Genomic DNA, 26,458 nt, shown 5'->3' with positions numbered 1-26,458 from the left:
TTATAAAAACAGAATTATATCTAACATACTATTTGAGAATCTACTTTTTCATTTAACAATAGATTGTAACTGTATTCCATGCCGTCAAGTATTCTTTTCAAACACCATTTTTAATAGCCTCGTACAGGATGGATATATCATAATTTGCTTAATCAAGTTTGTTTTCAGCAATTTATGTTAGATTTCCATTCCTTTACAACTTTAAACAATGCTGCATTGAACAGCTTTAGAGCAAAATTTTTGTAATTTTTTTTTTGTTTTGTTTTTTGATACCAAGGATTGAACTCAGGGGTGTTTAACTACCAAGCCACATCCCCAGCCCTTTTTTGTAGTGTACTTAAGAGACAGGGTCTCGCCGTGTTGCTTAGGGCCTCACTATATTGCTGAGGCTGGCTTTGAACTCGCAGTCCTCCTGCCTTAGCCTCCCAAACCTCTGGGATTACAGTCCTGTGCCACCATGCCCAGCCTTGGTGATATTTTTTAAGAGCAAATTTCTGCAAGAGAATTGAGTCAGAGACTGCACATTTTTAAGTCTTGATTTGGGCGTAAAGCAGGTTGAGGGTAGCCTTAGCTCCCTTCCTTTCTACAGCTTAATCTGCCTAGTCCCGTGAGGTTAGTCATTTCTTAAGGAGACAAAAAACACCTGTGTTTTAAGTGACATCATCCTTTGTTACTGTTCAGGCCAAGGTGACAGAAGAGTTAGCAGCAGCCACTGCACAGGTCTCTCACCTGCAGCTGAAAATGACTACACATCAAAAGAAGGAAACAGAGCTGCAGATGCAGCTGGCAGAAAGCTTGAAGGAGGCCGGTCTACTTCGGGGCCAGCTTGCCAAACTGCAGGCAGAGCTCTCAGGTATGTTCTTGGCCGAGGATGCTGGCACTATTTGCCACTTAAACTTAAGAAATGGAACTCTTTCCTTCCTCTCAGTCCTGTTGACATAATGCTTAGGAGATTTGCGAAGGACTGAGTCAGTAATCGAGGTAAAGTATATGACCTACATGATTATTTTACATAAAGGACAACAGAAGGATTGACTCTATTAATTTGGAATTGATCAGTTGTCACTGTTCCACTTTGTTTGAGGAAGTGTTGCTTCAACAACTTTGGTGCTTATACTGGCCTCATATGCCGAGAAGAATTAATGTGTCTTTCTAATTCATGACTCAGTGGACATTTAAGAAAGGTGTGCTTCCTGTTTTAGTTCCTCCTTCCTAGAGGAGGGTTGCAACTCTTCAGCCTGACACTCAACGCCCCTCTGTGTGGCTCGTTTTCCATTATCTTGCCCAGTTCGTCCTTGTCCTACCGTATACCCCAGCGTGCTGGCTATTTTCAGCTCATTCCATCTTGCTCTTTATTCATGCTGTTCTCTGGGCCTGGTTTGCCCACCTTCATCAGTATTTGCCTCCAGTCCTCTTCTATTCTGCCTCTTTTGGAATATTTTCCAGTTTTTTTTACTAGAACATCAAATCTTTTCCTTTAAAATCTTTTAACTCTTAATGCATTATTATAACCATTTTCATAGTTAGCTTTTGATAAGTACCATTTATATGTCTGTTCTCCCATCCAGAATGCAAGCCCCTAGAGGGCAAGGATGGTGTTTTGCTCATTTTTGTAAAGTCCTTTCCTCAAGTAAGCGTTAGTTCAGTGCCTGGCACAAAAGTAGTGCACAGGACATGGTGATCGGATAGATTGGTGAAGACCAGCACATTGACACATCTACCTTGGTGTATAGAAAGCAGTGTGGAATGCACAGATGGGACCACCAGGCAACAGGTAGCTGGGACCACAGCAGAGTTGGATGGAAGCACAAAACACTGCCTAATAGATAGAAAGCACTGGTGTCAGTTGGCAAAACGATACCTTGAAGATACATCCCTTCCATTTTAGAGCATCACCAGGGCCCAGTAAAGCAAATGTGTTAGACAATCTGAGATTTGAATATCATACAGATATCTCATTTCTGGTTTTGTGGTGCTTGCCCTTTGACCATTTTCTCAGGAGCTGTAGAGTCTCAGAAGTTTTTCAAAGAGAGAAATTTTGGTGCAATAAATTTAAAAAAATATCCAAAAGCCTTACTTGAGAAGGGATGTTTTAAAAGCAAACTTTTGGTGGAGTGTCCTACTGGGAAAGTTCAGACTCTCTTACCTAGGCAATGAGAAGCAGTTTGAACAGATATTAAACAAACATCTGTCCAGTGTGGTAAGATGGGGACAGAAATGGAATTATAGGACTGATCAGTTTTGAAGGTCGTCCCTGACTAGAACATTTCTTTTCCATTCTACATCTGTAGAAGGTGAGATTATATATATATATATATATATATATATATATATATATATATATAGAGAGAGAGAGAGAGAGAGAGAGAGAGAGAGATAGGTAGGTATAACTCGCTCCAGGTGAATGTGGATTGGTGGCTTGATAATTCATATCACAGGTCACTGTGGTAATGCTGAGGTGTTAGAGGAGGTTGCTTGTGTGGTGGGATGGGGAGACCAAAGCCTGCAGCTTTGAAAGAACTACTGGAATGCCACATCACCCACTGTAGCTCAGGGTCTGCAGCCAGGTCCCTCTGCTCTTACATTCCAGAGCTCCAGGAAACCTCAGAGCAAGCACAGTCCAAATTCAAAAGTGAAAAGCAGAACCGGAGGCAACTGGAACTCAAGGTGACCTCCCTGGAGGAGGAGTTGACTGATCTAAGAGCTGAGAAAGAGTCCCTGGAAAAGGTAGGTTCCAAAAGCCAAGTTTCTCTCTTGTGTCCAGGTGGCCAGGATGAGCTGTTTATCTGTTTTTATTTTCCTTTTAAAAACTATAATAGTTTGTATCCAATAGAACAAGTACATTAATATAGAAAAGTATAAAATGAAAAATTTGCTTTTGTCCCCTGGCTCATCTCATGTGTTACATGTAACAGCTATAAACAATGTGTGATCCTCCCACATTGTTTTCTGTATGCATAAAACATACATACTCACTTAAACATACATATATAGGTAGCATTTAAATTAGGAGCTTATGTTCAATGCTTTCTAAGAAAGTATTGTGGACATTGTGCTACATGAGAATGAGATCTTTCTCATTCTATTTAAACTAACACATAGTAAAACTACCACATAGTAGTTACTGTGAGACTGTCCCACAATGTATATGATTATTTACTATCAGCAAATGTATGTTTCTATTTTTTCACTATTTTAAGCTTCTGTGCATATCCTTCTTCTGTATAACTACTAACTACCTTTGCGAATTTACGTGGGTGTTCTTGAAGGATGGATTGCTTGAATTAGAATATGGGATCAGTAGGAATGTGGCACATCCAAATATTTTTTATCAATATTGATTATTCTTAGAAAACAGTATGCTGCGAACTCTTCCAGCCCTAAGTGAGTGAGCCCATTTCTTCACATTCCTCCCAACTCTGAGGACACCACTTTATCTAATCTTTATTAGCCTCACAGGTGGAATATACCATCTTGTTTGCTCTGTATTTTTATTAATAGTAAAGCTTTCATATATTTATACCTATTTGCATTTCTTCTGTTAATTCTCTTTTTAATGTCCTTCATTTTACCATTTTTCCTATTAGAACATTACTTTGATTTGTAAATCCTATTAAGGGTATCAATTCTTTGTCGGTCAAAATATTACAAACATTTTTCCAGTTTGTTCTCTTTTAACTTTGTTTATTCCTTATCTTTTGTTAGTTAAAATTGTAATATCAGGGAACTACTAGGCCCACTGAACAAAATGGAAAGATTTCTATCTCATATTGTGTTCTAGAATAATCTAACATAAAAGGAAAAAAGTCTTTTCCCGAGGTACCAGTAAAGCCACTAGTAAGTTTGTTTTGGCCCATTTCCTTTTTAGGGAAAAGATCTTGGCCTATGTTTATAGTTTCTTCTATGATTTTTCAGTTTAGGCATTTTAAAAACTGTTTCTTTTGATTTTTTGACTGTTTTCAGTTTTTCCTTGTTATAAACACTACTATAGTCTTTGTGAACATGACTTACTGCATCTTTAAGATAAATTGAAATTTGTGGAATTTCTGGATATGCATATTTTTGAAAACTTTTCCTTGGATTGCCATCTAAAGAGCATAAACATTTATGTTCCCATGGGCAAGGTGTGAGAAGTCTGCTTTCCTATACCCTCAATAGTTTAAATAGAATGAGAAAGATTTCATTCCTATGTAGCATAATGTCCACAATACTTTCTTAGAAAGCATTGAACATAAGCTCCTAATTAAATGCCACCCATATATGTATGTTTTATGCATACAGAAAACAATGTGGCAGGATCACACATTGTTTCTAACTGTTAGGATATTCCCTAATGCTTGATAGAGTGGTAGATAAAACTCTTGTTTGCCTTCTCATCACAGTTTTTTCTCAGTAGCTAAGAATGTTAAAAATAAAGGGGAAAAACTAAACTAAAAAATGAACAATTTTCAGAAATGGAATACAGACTCATCAAGGTCAAGAGCACCTTCCCCATCCCCACTTATCCTGTGTTAACTGGGTAGAGCTGATGGTGTTTTTCTTGTTCCCAAGAACCTCTCAGAAAGGAAAAAAAAGTCAGCTCAAGAGCGCTGCCAGGCCGAGGAGGAGATGGATGAGATTCGCAAGTCGCACCAGGAGGAACTGGACAAACTTCGACAGCTCTTGAAAAAGGCCCGAGTGTCCACAGACCAAGTAGCTGCAGAGCAGGTAGTGGGAAGCAGAAGCACTGGGAAAGAAAAGGAAGGTGTGAGGACACGAAGAAAAGCTCTTAGTTTCTTCCCTATTCTCTAGGATGAACTTCACACAATTGTTATTCTCACCTTGAAGAAAGGTAGAAAAAGATAATCCAAATATATGCAAGAAAGCCAGGTTTAAATGTAGAGTGTTCTTTTTTTTTTTTTTTTTTTAATATTTTTAGTTGTAGATGGACACAATACCTTTATTTTATTTATTTTTATGTGGTGCTAATGATCGAACCCAGCGCCTCATAAATGTAAGACAAGTACTCCACCACTGAGATAAAACCCCAGCCCCTGTACTTTCCTGTCTTATTTTATTTTATTATTTATTATTATTATTTTTATCAGGGATTGAACCCAGGGGCACTTAACCATGAGCCACATCCCCAGCTCTTTTTTAAATTTTTTATTTTGAGAAGAGCCTCAGTAAGTTGCTTAGGGCCTCGCTGAGGCTGACTTTGAATTTACCATTCTTTTGCCTCAACCTCCCAACCTCTGGGATTATAGGCATGCACTAGTGAACTCAGCTTCTTTCATGTTTAGTTAATATATAATTATGTAATTAAAACATGAAAAAAAAAAACTACAAAAAAATTCCCAACATGCAAAGTTCTCAAGTGCCAGATGTCATCCTTCAGGCACATTATTATCCTTGAAAAAAAAACAGGATTTATTTAGGTAACCAGGAAGGGAAACTAGGGATAGTGGCAGGACAAGCTGATCTCTAGTCCCTTTGACATTTACATTTCTCACTGCATTTTTAAAATCTGTATGTGCATATCTCTCTAACTAGAATGTATTGGTGCCCTCAATCTGATCATGTCTGGAAATGGCAAAAAAAAAAAAAAAGTTTCTGAACCTATTAACTTCAGGGTCCAAACCCTGAAAAGTAATGACCTCATTATGGCCCTGCCTCCCAGGGAACCTATCTGGACAGTCACACCTTTGTCTGGTTGGAGTACCTTTTGGAGTCCTGACAACCAGTGACATCTGCCTTCCTCCATTTAAAAAGCACATTTATTTTAAAAGTAATTATGGTCTTGACTGGGCATGGTGGTATATGTCTGTAATCCTAGCACTATGGAGGCTGAGGTAGAAGGATCACAAGTTCAAGTCCAGGCTCAGCAGTTAGTGAGGCCTTCAGCAACTTAGTAAGACCCTGCCTCAAAATTAAAAAAAAAAAGAAAAAAAAGAGTGGGGGCCTAGGGACATAGTTCATTGGTATAGCACCCCTGGATTCAGTCACCAGTGCAAAAAAAAAAAAAAGGAATAAAGGTCTTTCAAATAGTTGTTTCTTGATGAAGTCTGTTTGGTGTAGTCTTTTACTTTATGGAGGATGGACTTCCCTTGGTTCAGTGGGGACCCCCAGGGCTTGGTCATTGCTTTCTCTTGGCAGCTGTCTCTGCAGGCTGATCTACAAACTCAGTGGGAAGCAAAGTGTGAGCATCTGTTGGCCTCCGCAAAGGAAGAGCACCTGCAGCAGTACCAGGAAGTGTGCGCACAGAGGGATGCCCACCAGCAGAAGCTAACACGCCTTCAAGAAAAGGTAGCTGCTTTCCCTGGGCCAGGGCGCTGAAGCAGCTCAGTTAACTGGAGGCCAGCAGGCTTTTAAGTCCTGTCAGTCCTTTTGGATATTAATAAAAAACAAAACCATGTGAGGGTAACTCTCCAATTTTCCAGTTATTATTTACATACTTATATGAGGTGACAGGTTAGTGACCTGAAAAAAGAAAAATAGCACTAGTGTTCTGGAACATGTTTCCCATTATTATTTGATCCTTCATTTTTTTAAAGCAAATATTTATTGAGTATCAGTTGTGTCATAGCCACTGTGTTAGAGAAAGGGCATGCAAAGAATTTTACCCTCAAGACTCTCATAGTCAAGATAGAGAAATAAAGACATGCATTAAGTGTCATGGGGCCCAGAAGAGGAAGAGCTTGGGGATCTGGCAGGCTTTCCAGAGGAGATGACCTTTGAGTAGAGCCAAGAACTAGTAGATGTGGTAAGGCAGAGAAGGAAGCGGGACATCCTGGGCAAAGGCACCGAGATGGGATGGAGTTTGGGTACGTTGGATTGTAAGGCATGAAAATGAGAGAGATGGCTTAGGGTCATGGTCTGAAAGTCCCGTATCTGGAGGTCAGTTTTTTCCCCTTGAGTATCTGGTCTAAAGCCTTTGACTCAAGAGATTTTGGAGGCTATCCTGTAGGTGAATAGGCTGTTTCTAATGCTGAGAGTTTATGTGTATGTGCCTGGAGTTATTACCACCTCCTCTCCTTTTCATTATATTCTTTGACCTGATTAGGAGCAGGTCAAGTGACCTTGCTGGGAAAATTATGAGTTGAGTGATAAAGAAATAGAATGCTCTGCATCAGTAAATGGGGGGTGGGGTGGCAGGGGACAGGGGACAGGGGTGCTCCCAGCAGACCTATGTAAGGTGAAGACATGGTGCTTTGGATGGTTCACCTCTGCTTGTGTTTCCTTACCTTCACATAGTAGCCCAAGGCCACAGCTGCAGTCTGTTCATTTTGCAGTGCTTAGCCCTCCAGGCCCAAGTCACAGCCCTCACAGAGCAAAATGAACAGCACATCAAGGAACAGGAGAAGAACAAGTCCCAGATATCTGGGGTTGAAGCTGCTGCTGACCCCTCAGAGAAGGTGAGCTGGTATTTCAGAGAAGCAGCAGATAGTGTTATATTAAGGAATCAGATGTACATAGCAGGCATTCAGAAAGCATGTGGCCAACAAGTTATCTTGGTAGCGTTCTTCTAACTTTAGTGGTACACTACTTGTCTGATTTAAAAATTAACTCTTTAGAATTTACCACCCTGATGGCAAACTCTAAAGGCCCTGTCCTTCTGACACTTTAATGGCTATGGGAAGTGCCTCCAAATCACAGAAGAATAGAGGGTGGGAGTGTGCCCAGTAGCCATTAGCCACTCATCCTTGCAGCCCTTGGCATCTCTCAGTGGGGCTCAGGGTGGGAGAGAGGTATCAGTAAGTGATTTTTAAACAGTCTCAGGCAGGCCATAGTTTGCCTGCCCTCGGTAGGGAACTCTCATGGCTGGTCCTTCTGTCAAGGTATGTTTGTTATTTGATAGTGTCTTCTCCATGGCCGTAGCTCTCAAGGTCTCCATTCACGACCAGCTGTGTTCCTCTGTACTGTTCTAAGATGGCTTCATTTGAGCCTTCCAAACGCCTCTCTGGGATTTTAATGTATCTCTTAATGACTTAGTTTTGGCAGCACGTATGTTTGATTTCCAAACAGGTCAAGAAGATTATGAACCAGGTGTTCCAGTCATTTCGGGGTGAGTTTGAGCTGGAGGAATCTTACGATGGCAGGACCATTCTGGGGACCATCATGAATACAATCAAGGTACAGCCGTCCCGCTGGTGACTGTTCCATTGGAGTGGGGTTTTTGTTGATTAACTACCTTCTATGAGATCATGACTAAAAATTCAGTCAAGACTGTTGACCAGGAATGGGGATGACTGGAGCGATCGTGCCTGGATGGATGTGTCCAGCGCCTTCTAACTTAGAGAGGCAGAGTCATTTGAACTAGGTGACAGCTGTGTTAATGAGGACTGAGGATATGTAGTGCTTGCTATTTTCCTTTTAGTGACCATCTCCTCCCCTCGGGTTTTGAACAGATGGTGACTTTACAGCTGTTGAGCCAGCAGGAGCAAGAGAAGGGAGACAGCAGCAGTGAGGAAGATGAGCAGCCTCTTCGACCCTCCCAGGAGCAGTCAGCCCCAGCCACGTCTGGGCTGTGTTCCCCACCCACGAGTGCGGAGGGGCAGGAGGCCACCGTGGTGCTGTCAGAGCAGGTAATGGAAGAGGTCACTCCATCGCCTCCACAGGTTCTCTCCACACCTGAGGACAGTGTAGAGAGAAGGAAAGGGGAGCCGGATACAGAGGTGCTTTCAGAGTTCGAAGATGGTTTCCTCCCACCCAAACCGGCCTGTACCCCATCTCACAGAGTTCTGGGACCCCCAACTTCGATTCCACCTAAGCCTCCAGGCCCTGTACCTATGAACTCTGAGTTCGAGGAGACACCTGTTGCTGGCCCAATGACAGCCAGGTCCGACAACACAGCAGGAAAGGTGCATGTTGGGACAGCTCCAGATGGCCCACCTCAAGAAACCTCCAGGAGACCATCACTGACTCTAGACCCAGAGAAGGGGGACCCACCAGCCTTAGGGCCTGAAAGCCCAGGAGAGCCCCAGCCTCCACAGCTCAATGATGATGAGGATGTCACCAGCCCTGCTGGTCCCTTTGAGGAGCCACTAGGCTCTACAGCTGCAGGAACAGCACTCAGACCCAACCATGGCTCTCAGCATTCCAGGTATGTTCCTCTGAGCACAGTGTCAGGGAATGGCTACCAATGGAAGTGGTGTCTGTTTTTTCCATGGCCGTCAACTCATTCTTCAGACATTGACTAGTTTGCTCATTCATTCATTCATTCGTGTGTTTATTCAACAACACTTAGCACGCACAGGGCTCGGTGGTGGGCACGAGGATAGTGTGTAGGCAAGGCAGATGTGGTTCATGAGTTCAAAAGCTTACAGTTTGGTTGGCAAAGACCAAGAGATATGTTTTTACATATTATAAAGGTAGGGTAAGTGCTAAAAAATAGAGAGAGAGAAAGAAACAGGGATTATAAGAAAGAATAAAGAGGGCACATTCTACATTACATAGGGTGGTTAGGGAAGGATTCTGAGAAGGTAACATTTAAACTGAGATCTGAAAATGGAAAGGAGCCATCCATACCAACAGCAGGAAGGAGAGATTGCCAAGAGAGTCATATATGCCAAGGCCCTGTGGTGGGAGGGGACATGCCATAATCAAGGAAGTAAAAGAAGACACAGAAAATAAAAGGTGAATGGTGTTAAGCTGAGGTTGGAAAACTAAATAGGGGCTATACTTGAGATTTTATGTTATTGTTAAAAGTTTGGATTTTATGGAAATATAGTGAGAAACCATTAAGGGATTTAGGCAGAAGAGCAATGTGGTCTGATTTATTAGCTTTAGGAGTCCACTAGGGCTGTAGGCTACAGAGAGGCCACTGCAGGCTATGGGAGGAGACACTGAAGTGGAGAAGGGAGGTGTTACTGAGTGGTTCTCACCTTGCAGCCCGTGACCTTCATAGCTGGTGGGCACTATGGCCAGGAGCAGGAACAGCAACATCTTCTGTGATTTGATTTTCCTTTAGTGTCTCTGGGGATGAAGAGGATGAACTGTTTCAAGGGGCAACTCTGAAAGTTCCAAGGACCAAAGCACAGCCAGAGGAGGAGGATGAAGATGAGGTGGTAAGGAAGTCCCAGGCCCTGCCAAGTCCTCACACCACCACCTGGGGGCCCTTCACCACTGGCTCAGAGAAGAGAAATGGAGTTTGTTGGTGGCCCACTCCCTGGACACTGTGTGCAGGGCCCTGTGGGAGCAGGCTTGGGGTAGGGAGAGGGCAGCTCGGTAAGCATGGTGGGGACAGTCAGATACCCCTTTACTCTTGAGCGAGAACATAACTCTATCCACATGGGAATTAGTCCCCCTTGAAGTGAGGAAAGCTGAGCTGCTTAGTCCTGCATTGTTGTGCTGAAACCTCAGGTTTCCCTACATCAGCTAGGATGTTATTTATGTTTTAGAATTGTGGGGGTGGGGGGACTTTGAAGATTATCTTTTTGGGCATCCTTATTCATAAACAAACTGGGTTCAAAAGAATGACTTACCTAAAGCCACCAAAGCAATTGATGGTAGAGAGAGGGCTCAATCCCCAGGCTCTGGGTTAGGCCACCTGTTTCTGAGCACCTTTGCTCACTGGCCTGCTTCCAGCCAGCTGCTTTGTTTTGTCATCACAACACTCCCGGGCAGCAGGTGGGCCAGTACTGACAACATGGCCTTGCTCTGTGGAGCGTGAGAATGAAGGGCGGCAGGGCAAACTGCTGACAGAGCACTACTGGAGCCCAGCTCCTGCATCTGCCGTTCCCTGTTTTGATAGGGTAAATGCTTCTGGTGCTCACTAGGCCATTTTGACTGCAGTGATGAGAATTTCACTGCCATGAAATGTGTATGGTGAACAGAGATGAGCTTCAGATTGAGTCCATGTTTCCAGGGACCGAAATACAGGTTGAATGGGGCAAGATTTATCCCCTCGTGTATCATCCAGAGTGGGTTTTGCCTTTTGCCAAAAAGCAGTGACAGATCTGGGGTCCAGCTCATACATACCAGAGCACTTCCATCTTGCCTGCCTGCCTTCAGGGGAAGTGCACTACTTCCTCCCAATAGGTTTTCTGCCCAAGACTTAGATTCTCATCTGAGAATGCTGTATACAAATTCTGCACTAAAAAGAAAGAGGGAGGATAAAAGGGAAAAAATGCATATTCCAAGGGACTGTCCTAAATATAGTTGGAATTTTTAAATTAGTAGTATGTTATTGGTATTAATGCAAGTATCATCAAGTTAGCAGCTATTTCTTGTGTATGCTGAACACTACTTCACTGTCTCATTTAATCCTCAACTAATGCAGTGAAGTAGGCATCTTATCCCATTTCTTCTAGATCAGAAGACTGAGGCTCAGGATTATTAAATAATATAGCTTATCTTATGTGGTCGGGAAATGTAGAATCAGAACCTTAGTCAGAAAAAAGCAGAAGTGGTGAGCTACATTTAAAAATCTTATACTGTCAGATTTTTTATAGCGATCACTCAGTTGATACTCAGAGAAAAGCACAAGGTCTGTTGGTAGCTGGACAGTGGACTAGCCCAGAGGCCTCTGCACACCACGCTGCCTCCTGTTAGCCAGGCTTCTGTGAAGAGATCCTGGTCAGCTCACAGAGCAGAAAGGACATTAGTGGAGACAATTCAATTTATGCCTGTCTCTAACATCAATCCCTATGGCCCCCATGGGACCTGTTCCCTGCTAACCCAGAGGAAAAAGGTCAGGAGCCCAAGTCATGAAAAGGGGGGAGAGTCCCCCCTCCATGGCCTTTTGTGATACCATAGCTGAAGTCTTAGGTAATCAGCTTATAAAAAGAAAAGGTTTATCTTAGCTCACAGTTTCAGAAGTTTTAGTTCATGACCAATTGGCCCATTGCTTTTGGACCTGTAGTGAGGCAGCACCTCATAGCAGGAGTATGTGGAAGAACAAAACCATTCACTCATGGTCAGGAAGTGAGAGAGAGGAGGAAGGAGGGGATGGGTCCCACCATGCCCTTCAGGGGGGCACACTTCCAGTCACCCAAGTCCTCTTGTTAGACCCTGTGTCTTAAAGTTTCCACACTCCAAATAGCACCAAGCTGAGGACTAAGCTTTTAACACACGGGCCTTTGGAGGACATGTAAGATCAAGCTAGCCACCTTAATTTCCTGTATCCCTTACCTGGTCAGTGGGATGAGGGAGAATAGGGTTGTGGGAAGCTGGATCCTGTGTTCCTGGGCTTTCTTCATCTCTTGGGAATGTAGCCAAGCATCTAAATTAAACTCATCTCATTTTCAAAGGATAAGGTCACATCCAGAACCAGTCTTGCTACCTTAGGTCACAACAACTTTGTTTTCCAGTGTGACCTTTCGTCATCTTCCTGAATCTTCTCTCCTCCGTCGGGCTGCTCTGCTTCTGTTTCTTTCTCCCACTTCCATCTTCCTCTGTGACCCTTTTTTCTTCACACAAAATGTATGTTACCACATGAGAGAAAAATCTGTCAAATCATATGCTTCCCAAATAAATGACAGAAGTAGCCAAATACAGTTGGTCTTTTTGTCTCTGTTGGAAGCCGGCTTCCCTCTCTACCTGCTTGTCTCAGCTTTACCTGGAAGTCAGGGTTCACTGGCCGCAGGCCTCTTTCCAGCACACCTCCTTTCCAATCTGGAGCTGGGGACAGACGCTGGACCACTTCACCTCACAGGTGGGAGGTCCGGTGGGGTAGGGACAAGTGAGGACTGACTACTCTTTCCTGTTTTGTCAGAGCATGAAGGGACGCCCACCCCCAACACCCCTTTTTGGAGATGACGGTGATGATGATGACAATGACTGGCTGGGATGAAGACCCAGGAAGCTGGCGCACAGTTTCTCCTCCAGCCCCTCCCTAAGCATGATTTTGCACAGCCAGCCCTGGGTCTAGGCAAACCACAGGGTGAGGTCAAGGTGAGCATTCTGAGGACAGTAGTTCAGATGTCGGAGTTAGCTGGCTACCTTCTGAGTCCCACACCTGACCTGGCAAAGAGGATCGTGACCCTGTTTTCAGAACTGGTATTTTGAGCAGCCCATTGTGGTCCTGCCTTCAAGTCCCAGTTGGAAGAAGGATTGAGAGGCTCCAGCTAGTCACCTACAAGAGTCCTGCCCTCTTCCAAGCTTTCTTTTCTCTTCAGTCACTCTCAGACTAACCCAAGAACCCCTTCCATCTGCCTCCCAGGGCTCAACTGTGCCCCAGCAACAAGACCTATCACCTGGGGAGAGGTCTCCCTGGAAAACTAAGAGGAGATCACACCATCTTGATCCCAGTTCAGTTAGCAGTCTGGCCTGTGGTCCAAGGACATGTTATCTTTTATCTCTGCCTTAATCTTATACAAGAGGTCAATGAATATTTGAAATTAACCAAACTAAAATAAATATCTCTAAAGAATCTTGACTCGGGCCCTTGGGGAGTAACTGAGTGTGGCTCTAAGGGATTTCTTGTGGTGCTGTCTGGAAATCTAAGGATAGGAGCTGTGACTGGGTCAGTCAATGTGCACAAAGCACTGTGGCATATTCCCTGTGGCACCTAACCCTGGAACTTTTAGGCCTTCAAAGAAAAGCACCACTCTGCTGTCCAGCTGCGTGAGGCTCAGGGCATTGTGGTTTGCTGAGGACTAGCCTGTTGCTTATTCCTGCAGGCTCAGTCCTACAGCCTCAGAAGCCATGCAGAAGGTTGGAGGACCCTTCATTCTTAACGTCCACGGCACCTGAGGGATTCTTCGCTTTAAGAGCAGCTTCATTTCCTCTGAACTCAGAGGACCAGGACTAGTGTAGAAAAGAGTAATTAGAAAATCTTTATAGTCATTATATTTATTCTGGGATCTTCCAAAGACCATGCAGACAGTCTTCAAGAAGTATAATAATTTTAAGAAAGAACATTCTCTGATTTTAAGTGTTTATGAGATAGGAATCTGAACTCTAACTCTGGGTCATCTGCCATGTGGGGACCTGGGAGGCAGCAATAAAGCCCAAGTATTTTGTTACTTAACAGGTGTCCCTGGGTGGGGGAGCAACTGACACAGATGGTCTTATATCCAGCAACCATTGTAGAGATGCTGTTATCCCCATTTTCTACAGGAGAAAATGGAGGCTTTGGGAGGTAAAGTAACTTGTCCAAATGCACAGGTAGTGATCTGCAGAACAAGAATTCAAATCCTGGCTGTCTGATTTAAGAGCCTGGGCTCTGCGCCACCACCCTTGCCTGATAGTCACTGGATTGAGAGGAAGGAGCCAGTGATGCCTGTTAGAAATCCATGTCCTGGGCCCCACCCCAGATCTCCTTAGAATTCCCATCCTGTTATGTTAGAATACAAAAGAGTATAGAGTCTTCACAGTCTGAATGTATTTTCTTGCCCATGAGTTCTGCATGTTTTGGCCAAGTTACTCCTACCCTTTTGGCTTCAGCCCCCTCAGCTGAACTGAAGAAACAAACTCAGAATCTAAGTCCTGGCTCTGCCACTTTTAAACTGGATGCCTTTTTCTGTTTCTGCTTCCCTGTCTCTAAGATGAAGAGAGAAGTAGTCTCTACCTTGCTGTGAGAATTAAATGAGCTAATATTTGTATAAAGTGCTTAAAACACTGCCAGGCACATAATAAGCACTTGTGTGTTTGTTAAACTATTTAAACTGTAAATAGGGACTCTTGTCACCTTTTGTGACTTGGCTCTAAAGGCCGTTGACATGAGAGCAACGGATTGTCTGTTGAATCACTCTGAAGAGCAAAGAGTAGGAAAATTTTAAAAGTTCTCTCTGCTAGAAAATCCTAAAATGAATCACCATGTTTAAAACAACTATCCAACGAGGAGTTCACTGATCACCTATGAAGTTCAGATTCCTATCTCATAAACATTTAAAATCAGAGAACGTTCTTTCCAGGGGAGGGAGCCTTAGAGGGTCAGGACCTAATGATGGATGGAGGAGGCTCTATTGGCATTGCAGAGGACATTCAAAATCATATATCTTTGAGGCCCTGGGCAGCTTCCAGCTCCTTGCATGCATGAGGAGAAGCCACCAAGCAACCCTAGATGTGGCACATAATTTCTGACAATTATTTCTTATTGTAAGTTAAAAATGGTCATTATATTTTTGCTTCTGCCCTCAGAGAGAAAAGGTGCTATTATTAATCTTCACAGTGTTTACATTTTGGGTGACAGTTACTTTTTTTATAGCAGGTACCTGATTCATGTCTGTCACATGAACAAATGAATGTTGACCAAGTTGACATTCTGGGTGCCTACCTGTGGGCACAGTGTTTCAGGGCTCATTTTCTTAAGCACAGAGTTGTCTTCTTCAGTCCTCAGTCAGTCATACGGATGCACCTCCAGCTCCATGCCCCCTCCCTCTGCACATGCCCCCTCCCCCTTGTTGTCAAAAGGGGTATGTGTGCTTACTGCTGGACTGAGGACAGAGTCACTGACTGTTTAAAAATATGTATTTATTAAAATGTAATTGTTTTTAATTCCCAAAGCTTAAGACATCTTTTCATCTAGCCTGTGAGGTACTTGAACATGGGCATTATAGTCCACAGCAGCGATTTTCTCTCCCTGTAAATTGATAAAAAGATTTTCTTTTCTGTAAAGTGAAGAGGTTAAAATATCCAGAGTTTGTCTAACTAAAAATGCACTGGCTTTGGTTTGACTGCTCCCTGCATCCAGTCAATGTCCCCTTAGGCTTAACCTGTATTTTCAGTGACTGAATTGTGTTTCCCCACAGGTCTCTATGAGTGGGCAGTAAGTGATAAAAGAGGATCCATATTAAAGGGGGGGGGGGCATTGAGGCCATGAGGCACTCCCAGACACCTTGGCCATTAGATTACCCTCCCCTGTGGGCAGTGCCGTCGGGTGGAAGGAGCTCCATCCAGAGGACAAACCAGCCGCCTTTAATCAGTTGTCACTTATTCTCTCCCCAAGAAAGGGAGGCAGGTCTCAGCGGTTGCTGCCTTCCATCATGAATAAGATGAAATAATTTCTTTGAAAAACTTTGTTTTGTATGAGTGTGCAAAAGTGCTAATCAGGAGTTCAGTGGGAAAAATGTAAAAGTCTTAGTCTATTTTGTGGATCATGTGGACAAACTATGTGTTCCAAAGGCACGAAGGTCAGAAAAAGGAGCTATTTTGGTCTCTGTCCCCCAAAGACAGAAGTCCAGAAAGATGCTCCTGTCGATAAGGCACAAAGCAGAGAGAGGGTTTCCAGGTTCTGTGGCCTTCCTCACCCAGATCCCACCTCCCTGTCCTGAAGACCTTTGGAAATTCTTATTCCTGCATCACAGGGATGTGTCTAGGCTCAGCAACCCTGTCCCCAGGCTGTAGTCTCTGCTTTCTTTCTCCATTGGTCACAGCAGCCTTCTTAAGGCACCAGAATAGGCCCAGGCCCTGTGCAGGCTGGCCGAGGAGAGGGTGGCTTCAGTGGCCTCTGAACTCCAGGGAACAAGTGCTGGCTTCAGCTCCAATTTGCCAGGAGCTGAAAAGGAGGTGAGGAATGGCCACCAGGAGAAAAATCCACTGAAGTGCAATGCCTGGAAGAAGGTGCCCAGCTCCCTCCAGCCCTGAGTGCCTGCAAATCCTTCACCAGCTAAACCAGGCGGAGAAGTGGGTAGGCCAGGTAGTAGCCCACAGCCGAGCCCAGGACCACACCGAGGAAAATCCAGATGTTGTAGGACATTACAGCCAGCATCATGAAGTAGCCAATGACCACTTGAGTGACATGGACTAGAGACTGGCCAAAGTGACACAAAAACCACCTAGATAAAAAAGAGAACCAAGGTAATGCTGGTAATGAGCTAGAGACAGAAAGTGGATATCAGGAAGTAGAAAGCATTTGAGCCACAGTATATGCTTAACCAGGAGGAAGTACTCCCCTGCCCCCACTACTGCACATTGAACCCAGGGGGCACTTAACCACTTAGCTACATCCCCAGCCTTTTTTAAAATTTCAAGACAGGGTCCCACTAAGTTGCCAGGATGGCCTTGAACTTGTGATTCTCCTGCCTCAACCTTCCAAATAGCTGGGAAACTGGGATTACAGGCATGTGCCACCATTCCTTGAAAGAGATTGCTTTTTAAAAAGACATCTCCACAATTAGATCTGAGATTCCTGGCATCCTAGGCAAATGGGAAAACGATGGTATATGTCATCCATCTTACCTGATAAGGGACAAGAGGAAATCATCATTAAGGCAGATTTTTCCCCCTGAACCTACCGTGGGAGGCAGGATGACAATGGAAAGGGCAGGGACTCTTCCATGTACTAATTCTGGCCTAGGACAAATGTAAAGCTCTCTGAAGCTCCATCAGTAAAACAGGAGTAAGAACTCCCTTGCAGGGTGGTTGTGAAGATTTGAGACACCCAGGTAAAGTGGCTGGGTATGCAGCAGCTTATTAAGCACAATGAAGCTGGAGTGAGGACTGGGGATACTAAGAGAACCAATCAGGGTGGGAAAGGAGGAAAAAAGCAGCTGCCTCCCCCACCAAGTGGGCCACATTGCTGACCCAATTCTTACCATTTGCTTCAGGACAGCTACAGATCCCCTCCTAGGTTTGGAAGCCTAGTGAGATTTGGGGGAAGATTGGGTGGCCACCCATGTTGCTAGACAGGGGCCTGCACTGGAATTCTGAAGATCACAAGTCCCTGCAGAAATCTGAGCCTCCTAAAGTGGCTATCAATAGAGCTTTGGCTCAGGCATCTGGACACCTGAGTGTTATGTTAGTTCACCTTTCTAACTGTCACCACTCTGGCAAGTCCTGGTCCTTCCCTGGGCCTGGAGTTCCCTTCTACACACTGGGGCTGACGATCTCTTGCCCAGCCTTCCTCTCAGGGTGAGCGTGAGGACTCTGCCCATTCCCCACGCCCAGTGCCTGTACCTGAGGTTGGTGCTGCTGACTGGGGATGAGTCTGAGCCTGCGCCTGCAGAATCCTGGTCTGTCTCCAAGATGAGCTGCTGGCTGGTGGCAGTGGGCAGGCTCATTAGAGTACGGTGGTGCAGCTTGGCTTTGCCAACTTTGATGCCTTCGTACAGCACAGCCAGGAGCAGGACCACCAGCACAGAAAGGGCCATGCCTGTCAAAAGAGGCTGAGTTGAGAAGTAGGTCCTAGATTGCATGATCACTAAGGCGACTGTGGATACTGATAATGTATATCACATTTCAAAAAAAGCTAGAAGAAAGGATTTTAAATGTCTTCACAACAAAGAAATTATAAATATTTCGGTAAATACATTTACCCTGACTGAACATCACACAATGTACACGTGCTTGGGAACATCACATGGCACCTCCAAAAATATGTATAATTTTGGGGAAAAGTAAGGAAAAAAGGAAGGAAGGAGGGAGGGGCCAAGTGGCAGGGATCATCCAGCCCTCCCAGCAGTCTGCATGATCGCTGTCATGTCATGGGTGCATACAGCAAGGGCCTATTTATGTGCAAGTACACCTAAAAAGCTGGAAGGAAGGATGCAGCAAAGGGGTTATAGTTATCTGAGTACATCAGGATATGGGTGAGTTTCTATTTTCTTTCTGCCTCATTCTCTAACATTTCTTCTGTTAGGTGTGTTTACTTCTATAGTGGGGAAAAGCTCTAAGTTATTTTACAGAAAAGTAAGTCCTAGGGCTGCTGTGTAAAATTAACTGCCAATGCTACTTATTTTTTTTTTAAACAAGTGAAAAGATAATAAATGGTCCACCTTAAAGTATTGTATGAGACTCTGTGACATAAAAAATATAAATTTGGTCTTGCCCTGGTTTGCTGGTCTGCTTCTAAAACCCTTGGAGCCTTGCTAGTATTGTCTTTTTGTGTGCTATTAAGACGACAAGTGGCTAGTGCTCCTGGATAGCCAGCCTTGGGAGGGGCTGGTTGCCAGGGCAACTGACCTATGATTACAGGGTAGGAACTTTCAGTTCTATACCCCACCCAACCTCTGGGGACCAGCAGGGGGGTTAAAGGTTGAGTTGATCACCAGTGGTCAATGACTTAATCCATCGTGCCTACAGAGACTATTTCCTTGAGCTCTGTGAGCCATTCTAGCAAATAAACCAAGGAGGAGCTCATGGGAACCCTAATTCTATAGCCAACTGGAAATCTTAGGACTTGTGGTCGGTGTCGGAGTGGGGCAGTTTCATGGGACTGTTCTTACCCTGTGGGGTCTGTGCTAACTCCAGTTCATATGAGAATTGAATGGAAGGTCTCCCAACTGGGATCAGAAAATTGGGCCTGTGTGGGGAAGACCTACTTTCTGGTCATGGAACTGTCTTGAGTTTAAGAAAAGGAACAGAAGTAGTTTTTTTTTTTTTTTTTTCCTTCAGAGGAAATCACTTGCACAAGAAATAGACTTTTCAAATATAAAAGTACAAGTAACTGCATACATGTGTTAAAAATCTATACAGTAAAAAAGGGCATATAATGAAAAGTCAGTCTCCTTCCCAGCCCGGTCTCTAGGAACCCGATCCTCCTCCCCAGTGCAGCCTCTGTTACTCAGTGTTCAGGCTTCCACTTGTCTAAATGACAGCTTCCTCTCTGCAAACTCTCCGGCACCCAACTTCATATGTGGGTTCCCCTTAGTTCACCCAGATCTGTCTTCCTGGTGGCTCCACAGTATCTGTGATATTGTATTGTCCAAAGACAGCCACCCCAATATTACCACCCACATGTTCTTTTTACAGTGTCAACACTCCTGCCATCAAGTGGTGTAAGTTGTGTTCCCTCCCCTTTGACCCAGGAAGATCTTTGTGACTGCCTCAACCAATAACGTGAAAGTAATGCTGTGACTTCCAAGGCTAGGGCTTAAAAACCTCATGCTCCTTTCCCTTGCTCTTTTGGAACACTCATTCTTAGAATCTAGCTACCCTGCCACAAGGAAGCCAAGAGCCCCAGATCAACCTGCATCGACCATTAGACAGGAGAGTGCGAGTCCTCAAGAAAACTGCTGCAGCCACCATTCAACTATACCGCATGCAGGAGCGCCCTTATGAGGACACTTAGCTGAGCCCAGTGAACTCAGAACTTTGAGAGAGAATAATAAAATGACTATTGTTCTAATCCACAGCCTAGCAACAGTTAACTGGAATGGCAATCCACTGTAGAGATGATTATGATTTATTTGATCCACACCTGCAATGATGGGCATTGTGGCTAGTTCTAGTCTGCTTTTTAATATTATTTATTTATTAAACTTTTTTAGTTGTAGATGGGACACAATACCCTTTGTTTTATTTATTTTTATGTGGTGCTGAGGATCAAACCCAGTGCCTCACACGTGCTAGGTGAGCGCTCTGCCAGCTACAACCCCAGCCCTCAAACTCTACCCTTTCAAGTCAAAGGAATACTCTTCCTTTTCAGAGTAGGGTTTCATCTGAGGTTCAAGGCTGCAGCTGCCACTTTGGACTTCTAAGCCAGTGCTAGGTAATGAACCTGGATGAGGGAGGTGCCAGGAAGCGACAGGAGGCCTTGATCTAGTTCTGGCTCCGATGCTTACTCACTGTGTGCCCTCGCATGTCCCCTCTCTGGGCTTCAGTTCCTTTCCCTGTGGTAGAGGGAGAAGCTGCCTCCCCTAGCTCTTGTGAGGATCAGTGAGATAATAAAGCCCTCTGCGCTCAGAAGAGAGGTGGCTGCACATGAAATCATAAATGCAGAGTTCTTGCTCAATGTTTATGCCTGAGGAGTCAGGCTCACCTAAATGCCCACAGAGAAGAGAATCCAGATTCTCCTCTGCCTCTATCAGAAGACTTCCAACTGCAAGTCTAAGCATGCCAGTTCTTACCTGCAGGGCTGTGGACACTCCAGAAATCAAACAGAAGCACAGCCTCGTCTGAGAAGATGAAATGCATCTGAAAGAGCAGGGAATCTGCATCACAGGGGGCTCAGGACACTGGAAGCCCTGGCTCCTAAAGCTTTTCAACATCCTCTTCTGGAGGCCCAGAAAGATAGGAACATGGGACTTAACATATTGAAAGGGTCTTTAGAGGTCAGCATGGCCAACTGAGGCCATATGGAGCAGGGGCTGGCCCACTCTGGTCAGCAGTGGAGCTGTAACTGAGCTGGTTTTGTCCCACATGGAAGGAAAGGTGGGGTAGTGCCCACCCTCACAGGGCCAACCAGACTCAGGATGTCACCAAATATCCTCAGGCCATGCAGGGATGTCACCTCCAAATCCAAAGGTGAAGCACTAGATTGAGGAGCGACCATTTCCTCTTACCCCTGGGTCTGAGCCCTCTGCTCAGCTCCAGTATGGCCTCCTCAAGGTGGCGTGGGTCCTCTTTGTCCTGGTGGGTCCAGGATCTGGTGGTGTTTGTCATGGGGTAGGGCAAGGGCAGCTGTCTTTAATCTGGACACCACATCTGCCCACTCAGTCACTGTTTACTGAGCCCAGCTCTGTGTCCAGGATTAGAGAGAAGGGATAATGGTTCTGTCCCGTATGCATTCTCAGCCTTACAGGAAGGCCTGAAGGTGAAAACACTGGCCCCACAGTGCCTGTGGACCCATCCCCGTTCAGAGAGGCATCCAGGGCTTTTAACCCATTATCTTATGTCAGCATCACAATAGTCCTATGTGTAATAGGGACAATTAGGCCAATTTTACAGGAAGGAAAACTGGGGAAGCTGGTCTCATAGCAGTTAAGTAATCTGTAGGTCATGAAGCTAGGAAGAGGCAGAGCTGGACTTCAAAGCTGAGGCTTGCTGGATTCTTAAGCTCTGTGCTCTCCAGGACACTCTGAGCCTCCCAGTCACCAAGAAAAGAAGATAAGATGGGAGATGGGTGGAGATTTTAAATGTCCAACCAGGCTTAAGGCCAAACTAAGGCTCTCAGGATCACCCTCTCAAGGAAGGGAAGGCCCTCAGGCAGCCGAAGCCATCAGGGCCACCCAGCCAAGGAGATGTGGCTGCACTGGGATCAGCCAGTGGGAGACTTTGCCTTCTAAGACAAAGGCCAAATATTAGAATCCTCAAGTGTCAGAGGTAGGAGTATCCTCGGAGAATTTTTGGTCCACTGGTTTTCAACTTTTTTTTTTTCCAGACAACATGGGCAAATAAAATCTTCCTTGTGACTCCACTGTATAAGTCACTGGGTGAAGAGGGGACAGAGGTCTGAGCTCTGCAAAACTCAGTCCAACTCCAATCCTGCTCCACCCCCTTGAATTTCCCATTTAAGAAGGACAGTCCCAAGAGGGAAAGGGATTTGTCCAAGACATTGTGTGAAGTCTGGCTGTTCTCAGTCGATGCTCCAAATAAACAGGAAAGCAGACAAGAACCAATCCCGGGATTGCGAAGAAAGTCCAGGGCCCAGGAGATCTCAGCTAGAACACATTATGAAAAGGCAAAGAGGAAGGGGCGAGGGGAGAATGCTGGAGCGGGAAACAGGTTTGGATGAGTGGCGCTATTATACCTAGATCCACACAGACAGATTAAGTTCCAGGTGAGCGACTGGGTGTGGTGGAACGTGCCCTGGCCTGGGAGACACAGGACAGTCTTGTGCCTCACACTGGCAAGTGGCTTAGAGAAGAGGGACAGCAGTGCCTCCTTAGGATATCCAGGGCCTTATTTAAAATGCAGATGTCTGGACCTCCTCAGACTCCTCCACTGGAATCCAGGGGCAGAGGCGCAGGGGGCAGAGGAGATGCATGATTTTAACAAGCCCCCTTCAGGGGATTCCAATTCTCACTTTGTTACAGCTTGAACAGAGGCAGCAAAACCTAGCAGTCAGGATACAGATTCTAAAGCTGCTCATCCTGGTTCTCATTCCTAGCTCTACAAGGAACAGCTGTGTGACCTTGAGCTACTGACTTGAGGCAAGACCCCTTTGGACCTCAGTTTCCTCATTTGTAAAGTGGGGCCTGGATTCAGAACTCTTCCCCTGGGTTGGCCTCACCAGGGGTTTCACAGGCCCCTGGGAAGCAGGCAGGCTCCCAGTTTGAACTCAACTCCTACCTGAAAACCCAGTAAAAGATGAAGAAAAAGATTTTTAAAAAATGAATATGCCTCTGTTTGTGGGCTGAGTGGGGGATTATCGTCCTTGTATGTCTCAATCCCTGTGTTGAGACCTGGACACTGCGGCTTTGGGTCCGGTAGAGCTGGCCATTTTACTCAGTAAACACACCTTCCAGTTCCCAAAGGGGTGTGACTTGTGCCACTAACTCCCACCTGTGCCTACACAGGGGCCGGGCTCCTGGATTTGCAGGAGGGAGAAGGAATGTAAAAATATCTGATTAACAAAATAGTCACGCAGCTGTGCGTTCTCCCAGAGCCTGTATGGGCTTGCACCGTGCCTGCCTCCTTCTGTCCTTTATCTGAGTCACTCTCCCAACATCTCTGCAGTTGCCTATTATTGACTCCTTTAAAACTGACAAGGAAAGCACAGAAAGGTCCACTGATCTGCCCAAGGTCACTCAGGGATCAAGTACCCAGAACCACACATCTTTCTGGAAAGGCTGTGCTGGTTCTCAGCAAATAATCTGAGTGCTTATGGGTAGGTGTCTGTGGGGCCACACTTTGACAAAACATCTGAACCATGATGTTCTCCTGCCTGGTCAGGTAAATTACAATAATAGCTTCAAGATGGAAATCTGAGCAGTTATTTAAAAATTATGTTGAAGAATTTAAAAACAAAACTAGCTTTTTATCTCCTTCATATGCAAGTGGTATTTGCTCAATGCAAAATGCTGAAACTACCAAATAGAAAGTCAAACTCATTTTGAATTCCACTATCCAGATATCTCCTGTTAGAATTTCAGAAGGCTATGTGTTGACAGCAAAATGCTCCCAAAAGATTAATATACAAAAATGAACGGGCATAAATAGCCTCCGAAACTCCATTTATACATGGCATTGCACTCATTAGACTAACAGAAGCTTCGAGCTCTATCTGTGGGTGTGAGAAGGGGGGGTTTGCCCATCATTCCTTCTCTGAGTTCAGTTGGTAAAGCAGCTGGCATGAATGGAATGTCTCCAGTGGATAATTAATCACTCTGGAAGTTTCCACAACTGGTTCCTTCTGTCATCCTTGGGCATGGGCCAGCCACCTCAGGAGCTCAAAACAGCCGCACACCTTTTGTCACAGACCAGAATACCTACAGACAGCAAAATTTATTCAAGCAAAATTCCCTTTTGTTATGCTAGGGATACGCAGACCCTGGAGATACACAGATGAGTAAGAAAAGTTCTGAACCCTCATGGAACAGGGGAGACAGAAGCCAACAGGTGATTATAACAGGGTGTATGTAGTCAGAGGCAGGGAAGACACAATGTGGGGAGACAGCAAAGCCGCCTGGGGGACACCTGGCAGGGAATGCTGGGAGCAGGTGCTAGGACAGGTCTGAAGTAGGAGTAGGAGGCAGTGGAGAAGATAGGTACTGTACAGTGTGTTCAGAGCTGGAAGTGCCCTGAGCCACATCAGTTCCACTTCTCTGGGAAATCCGGGAGGGGGGGGTCAAGGACTTGAAAGTCACTTGACCTAGCCCACTCATTTTTTTTTTTTTTTTTTTTGCTAAAGAAAAGGATTCAAATTCACACACCCTGACCTGAGGAGACTCATGGCTGTAATTTTCAGTCAAAGGGTTTTGTGCTCAGATATACAAAAGGCAGGGCCTTAATCTTGTTTTCCCACTGGGGATGAATCTGAGTCTCTGGCAGTTTAATTTATCTGTGTTTTATTCAGGGCCACACCCTGGGTGGAGAGGGACTGAAGCAAAGGAGGGTGCAATCCGTGGGCCTTGTTTCTTCCCTACTTTCTTATTTGGGGTTACTTACACTTTGAGAAAAGCTTCTTCATTTGTCCAATCACAGGCTTCCGAGGGAGAGGAGGGTCCCAATGCCACCGCTGACTGGCTGGGGAACTTTTTCTAGTGCTTCCCATCTATTTCCCCATCTAGGGAACGGATAGGAGTGGGGGATGGGGGTCGACTGTATAGGTCTGTATAGACTTCCTGACTCTTCGATTCTATGATTTCTTCATGGGATGAAGAAAGGGATATGATTTTTTGTTTGTTTTTTCAAAGACCAGAGTTTTGCAAGCTGTCATTCTCTCAAGCCCAGGTGAACCCTACCAAGAAAAGAGCGGCCGAAGCGCTACTTTCTAACTCACAGTGTAGGGAGGAAGAGAAGAAGTTGGGTTTATTTTAAACAGACCGGGAACCTGCCAGCTGCAGAGCCCGGGCCGGGATGTGCGCTAAGTGCGCAGTAGCAGCAGGCTGCACTGTTGCGGGGACTCCCCTTGGTGGGAGCCTCCTGCAATACCCCAAGTAACAATATCCCGTCCCCGGGCTCTGGCCAAAGCTCGGGGCTGAGGCCCCTGTCTCTGCGGTCCTCACCTGCCGCGCCCGCACCTGCTGGCCGCGCTGTCCTGGCTGGACTGACTCCCAGCAGGAGAGACAAATAGAAATCCGCAAAAACACTGCCAGTCCCACCTGCCATCCCCCAACCCTGTTCGATGGGTGCCAATGCCACCAACACATTCCCTCACCAGCCCGGGGCCAGGGGCGGCGAGGATCTCAAGGTGCGCGGCGGCTGCTCCGCGGGACCCCGCCCCAGCCGCCCACCCGCGTCCTCTTCTCGGAGTGGTGCCGGGGACTCACCGCCATACTGAGCGCGCCGGCGGCCCAGGGCCGCGTCTGCTTGCTCGGGTCTCCCGGAGGCTACTCCGACCCGCAGCCGCCGCGATACCGACCCGGGCCGCGCGGGTCACGTGGTCCCGGACGGGCGGCGCGCGGGCGCCTGGGAGTTGTGGTCCCCGCGCGCCCCACGCCGCGACCTCGGTGGTGCCAGCTGCTCTGGACCCACGCGCGGACCCCGGGTCCCCGCCCGCGCGGCAGGTGTCACTGGAGTCGGCAGCAAGGGGGGAGCCGCCCACGTTGGGTTCCGCCCCGGACTGTTTTGCACTTGACTCTCTCTTGGCAATTATCATTAAAGTGTTTATTGCTCGCTGTCAAAAACCAAGCGAAGCATGTCACACGAGTTGAAAATTAAAAGGTCCATGCTAGGAGCGTAATAGCAACAAATTAGGAGTAGGTTACAGCAGTTACGCCCCAGATTTGTAATGTGTCTGTTCTTCAAAATTATCTTATTACTTTTTCCAATCTGATAAGCAAAGCATAATGCATGAAATTGGTTTGCCTTTCTCTTCCTTTTTCTTTCTTTTGCGTGTGTGCGCCCGCGTGCTATGATTACATTTCCTTTATTGCACAAATTTGGGGTTTTCCTTAAAGAGGGAATATGTGGTCTTTGACTGTTTGGACCACTGTGACAATATCATAGACTGAGGGCTTATAAAGAACAGGACTTTATTTCTCACTTCTGGAGGCTGGAAGTCAAAGATTAGGGTGCCTGGGTTGAGTGTCTCCTGGGGGCTGTCCTCTCATTATCTTCTCAGATGAGAGTAATTTGTATGTTTGATTTCTAGGGTGATAAACGTTTTTTCTTTCTGGTATCTTTTCCCTATTTGTGAATTGCCTGTTCATTGCATTGATGCAGTTTTTGCTGGGGAGTTTTTCTGAGGGGGCGGTAAAGGACTTTGAAG

The 26,458-nt window shown here is 45.6% G+C and overlaps 2 protein-coding genes across 5 annotated transcripts in view; one reads left to right on the top strand and one right to left on the bottom strand.

Moving 5' to 3' along the window:
• Fkbp15 (FKBP prolyl isomerase family member 15) overlaps nt 1-13,357 on the top strand; it is a 55,947-nt gene extending 42,590 nt beyond the window's left edge. The window contains exons 20-28 of one of the 2 annotated variants that reach the window (XM_027949428.2): nt 682-853; nt 2,591-2,727; nt 4,552-4,707; nt 6,136-6,285; nt 7,272-7,394; nt 8,005-8,112; nt 8,388-9,082; nt 9,950-10,046; nt 12,695-13,357. In XM_027949428.2, coding sequence (XP_027805229.2) covers nt 682-853; nt 2,591-2,727; nt 4,552-4,707; nt 6,136-6,285; nt 7,272-7,394; nt 8,005-8,112; nt 8,388-9,082; nt 9,950-10,046; nt 12,695-12,772 — 1,716 coding nt within the window. In that variant the 3' untranslated portion in view covers nt 12,773-13,357. Of the gene's footprint in view, nt 1-681; nt 854-2,590; nt 2,728-4,551; nt 4,708-6,135; nt 6,286-7,271; nt 7,395-8,004; nt 8,113-8,387; nt 9,083-9,949; nt 10,047-12,694 lie in introns of those variants that run through there. The other variant, XM_027949429.2, reaches the window with a different exon arrangement.
• A 2,018-nt stretch (nt 13,358-15,375) lies between these two features.
• Slc31a2 (solute carrier family 31 member 2) lies at nt 15,376-25,630 on the bottom strand. Of its 3 annotated transcripts, XM_027949431.2 has the most exons (5): nt 25,518-25,629; nt 24,694-24,811; nt 20,712-20,778; nt 17,821-18,016; nt 15,376-16,700 (listed from the first exon to the last, which is right to left on the bottom strand). In XM_027949431.2, the coding sequence occupies exons 3-5, from the start codon at nt 20,776-20,778 to the stop codon at nt 16,532-16,534; spliced, it is 432 nt and encodes a 143-aa protein (XP_027805232.1). In that variant the 5' UTR covers nt 24,694-24,811; nt 25,518-25,629; the 3' UTR covers nt 15,376-16,531. The 3 variants fall into 3 exon arrangements, with proteins under 3 accessions (XP_027805232.1, XP_027805231.1, XP_071456952.1); XM_027949430.2 differs by lacking the exon at nt 24,694-24,811 and having other exon boundaries at nt 25,518-25,630; XM_071600851.1 differs by lacking the exons at nt 20,712-20,778; nt 24,694-24,811 and having other exon boundaries at nt 25,518-25,628.
• Between the last annotated feature and the right edge of the window lie 828 nt (nt 25,631-26,458).

This window comes from Marmota flaviventris, chromosome 13 (assembly GCF_047511675.1).
Source record: "Marmota flaviventris isolate mMarFla1 chromosome 13, mMarFla1.hap1, whole genome shotgun sequence".
NCBI classification, from domain to species: Eukaryota; Metazoa; Chordata; class Mammalia; order Rodentia; family Sciuridae; genus Marmota; species Marmota flaviventris.
This window is presented reverse-complemented; position numbering and strand designations above follow the sequence as displayed.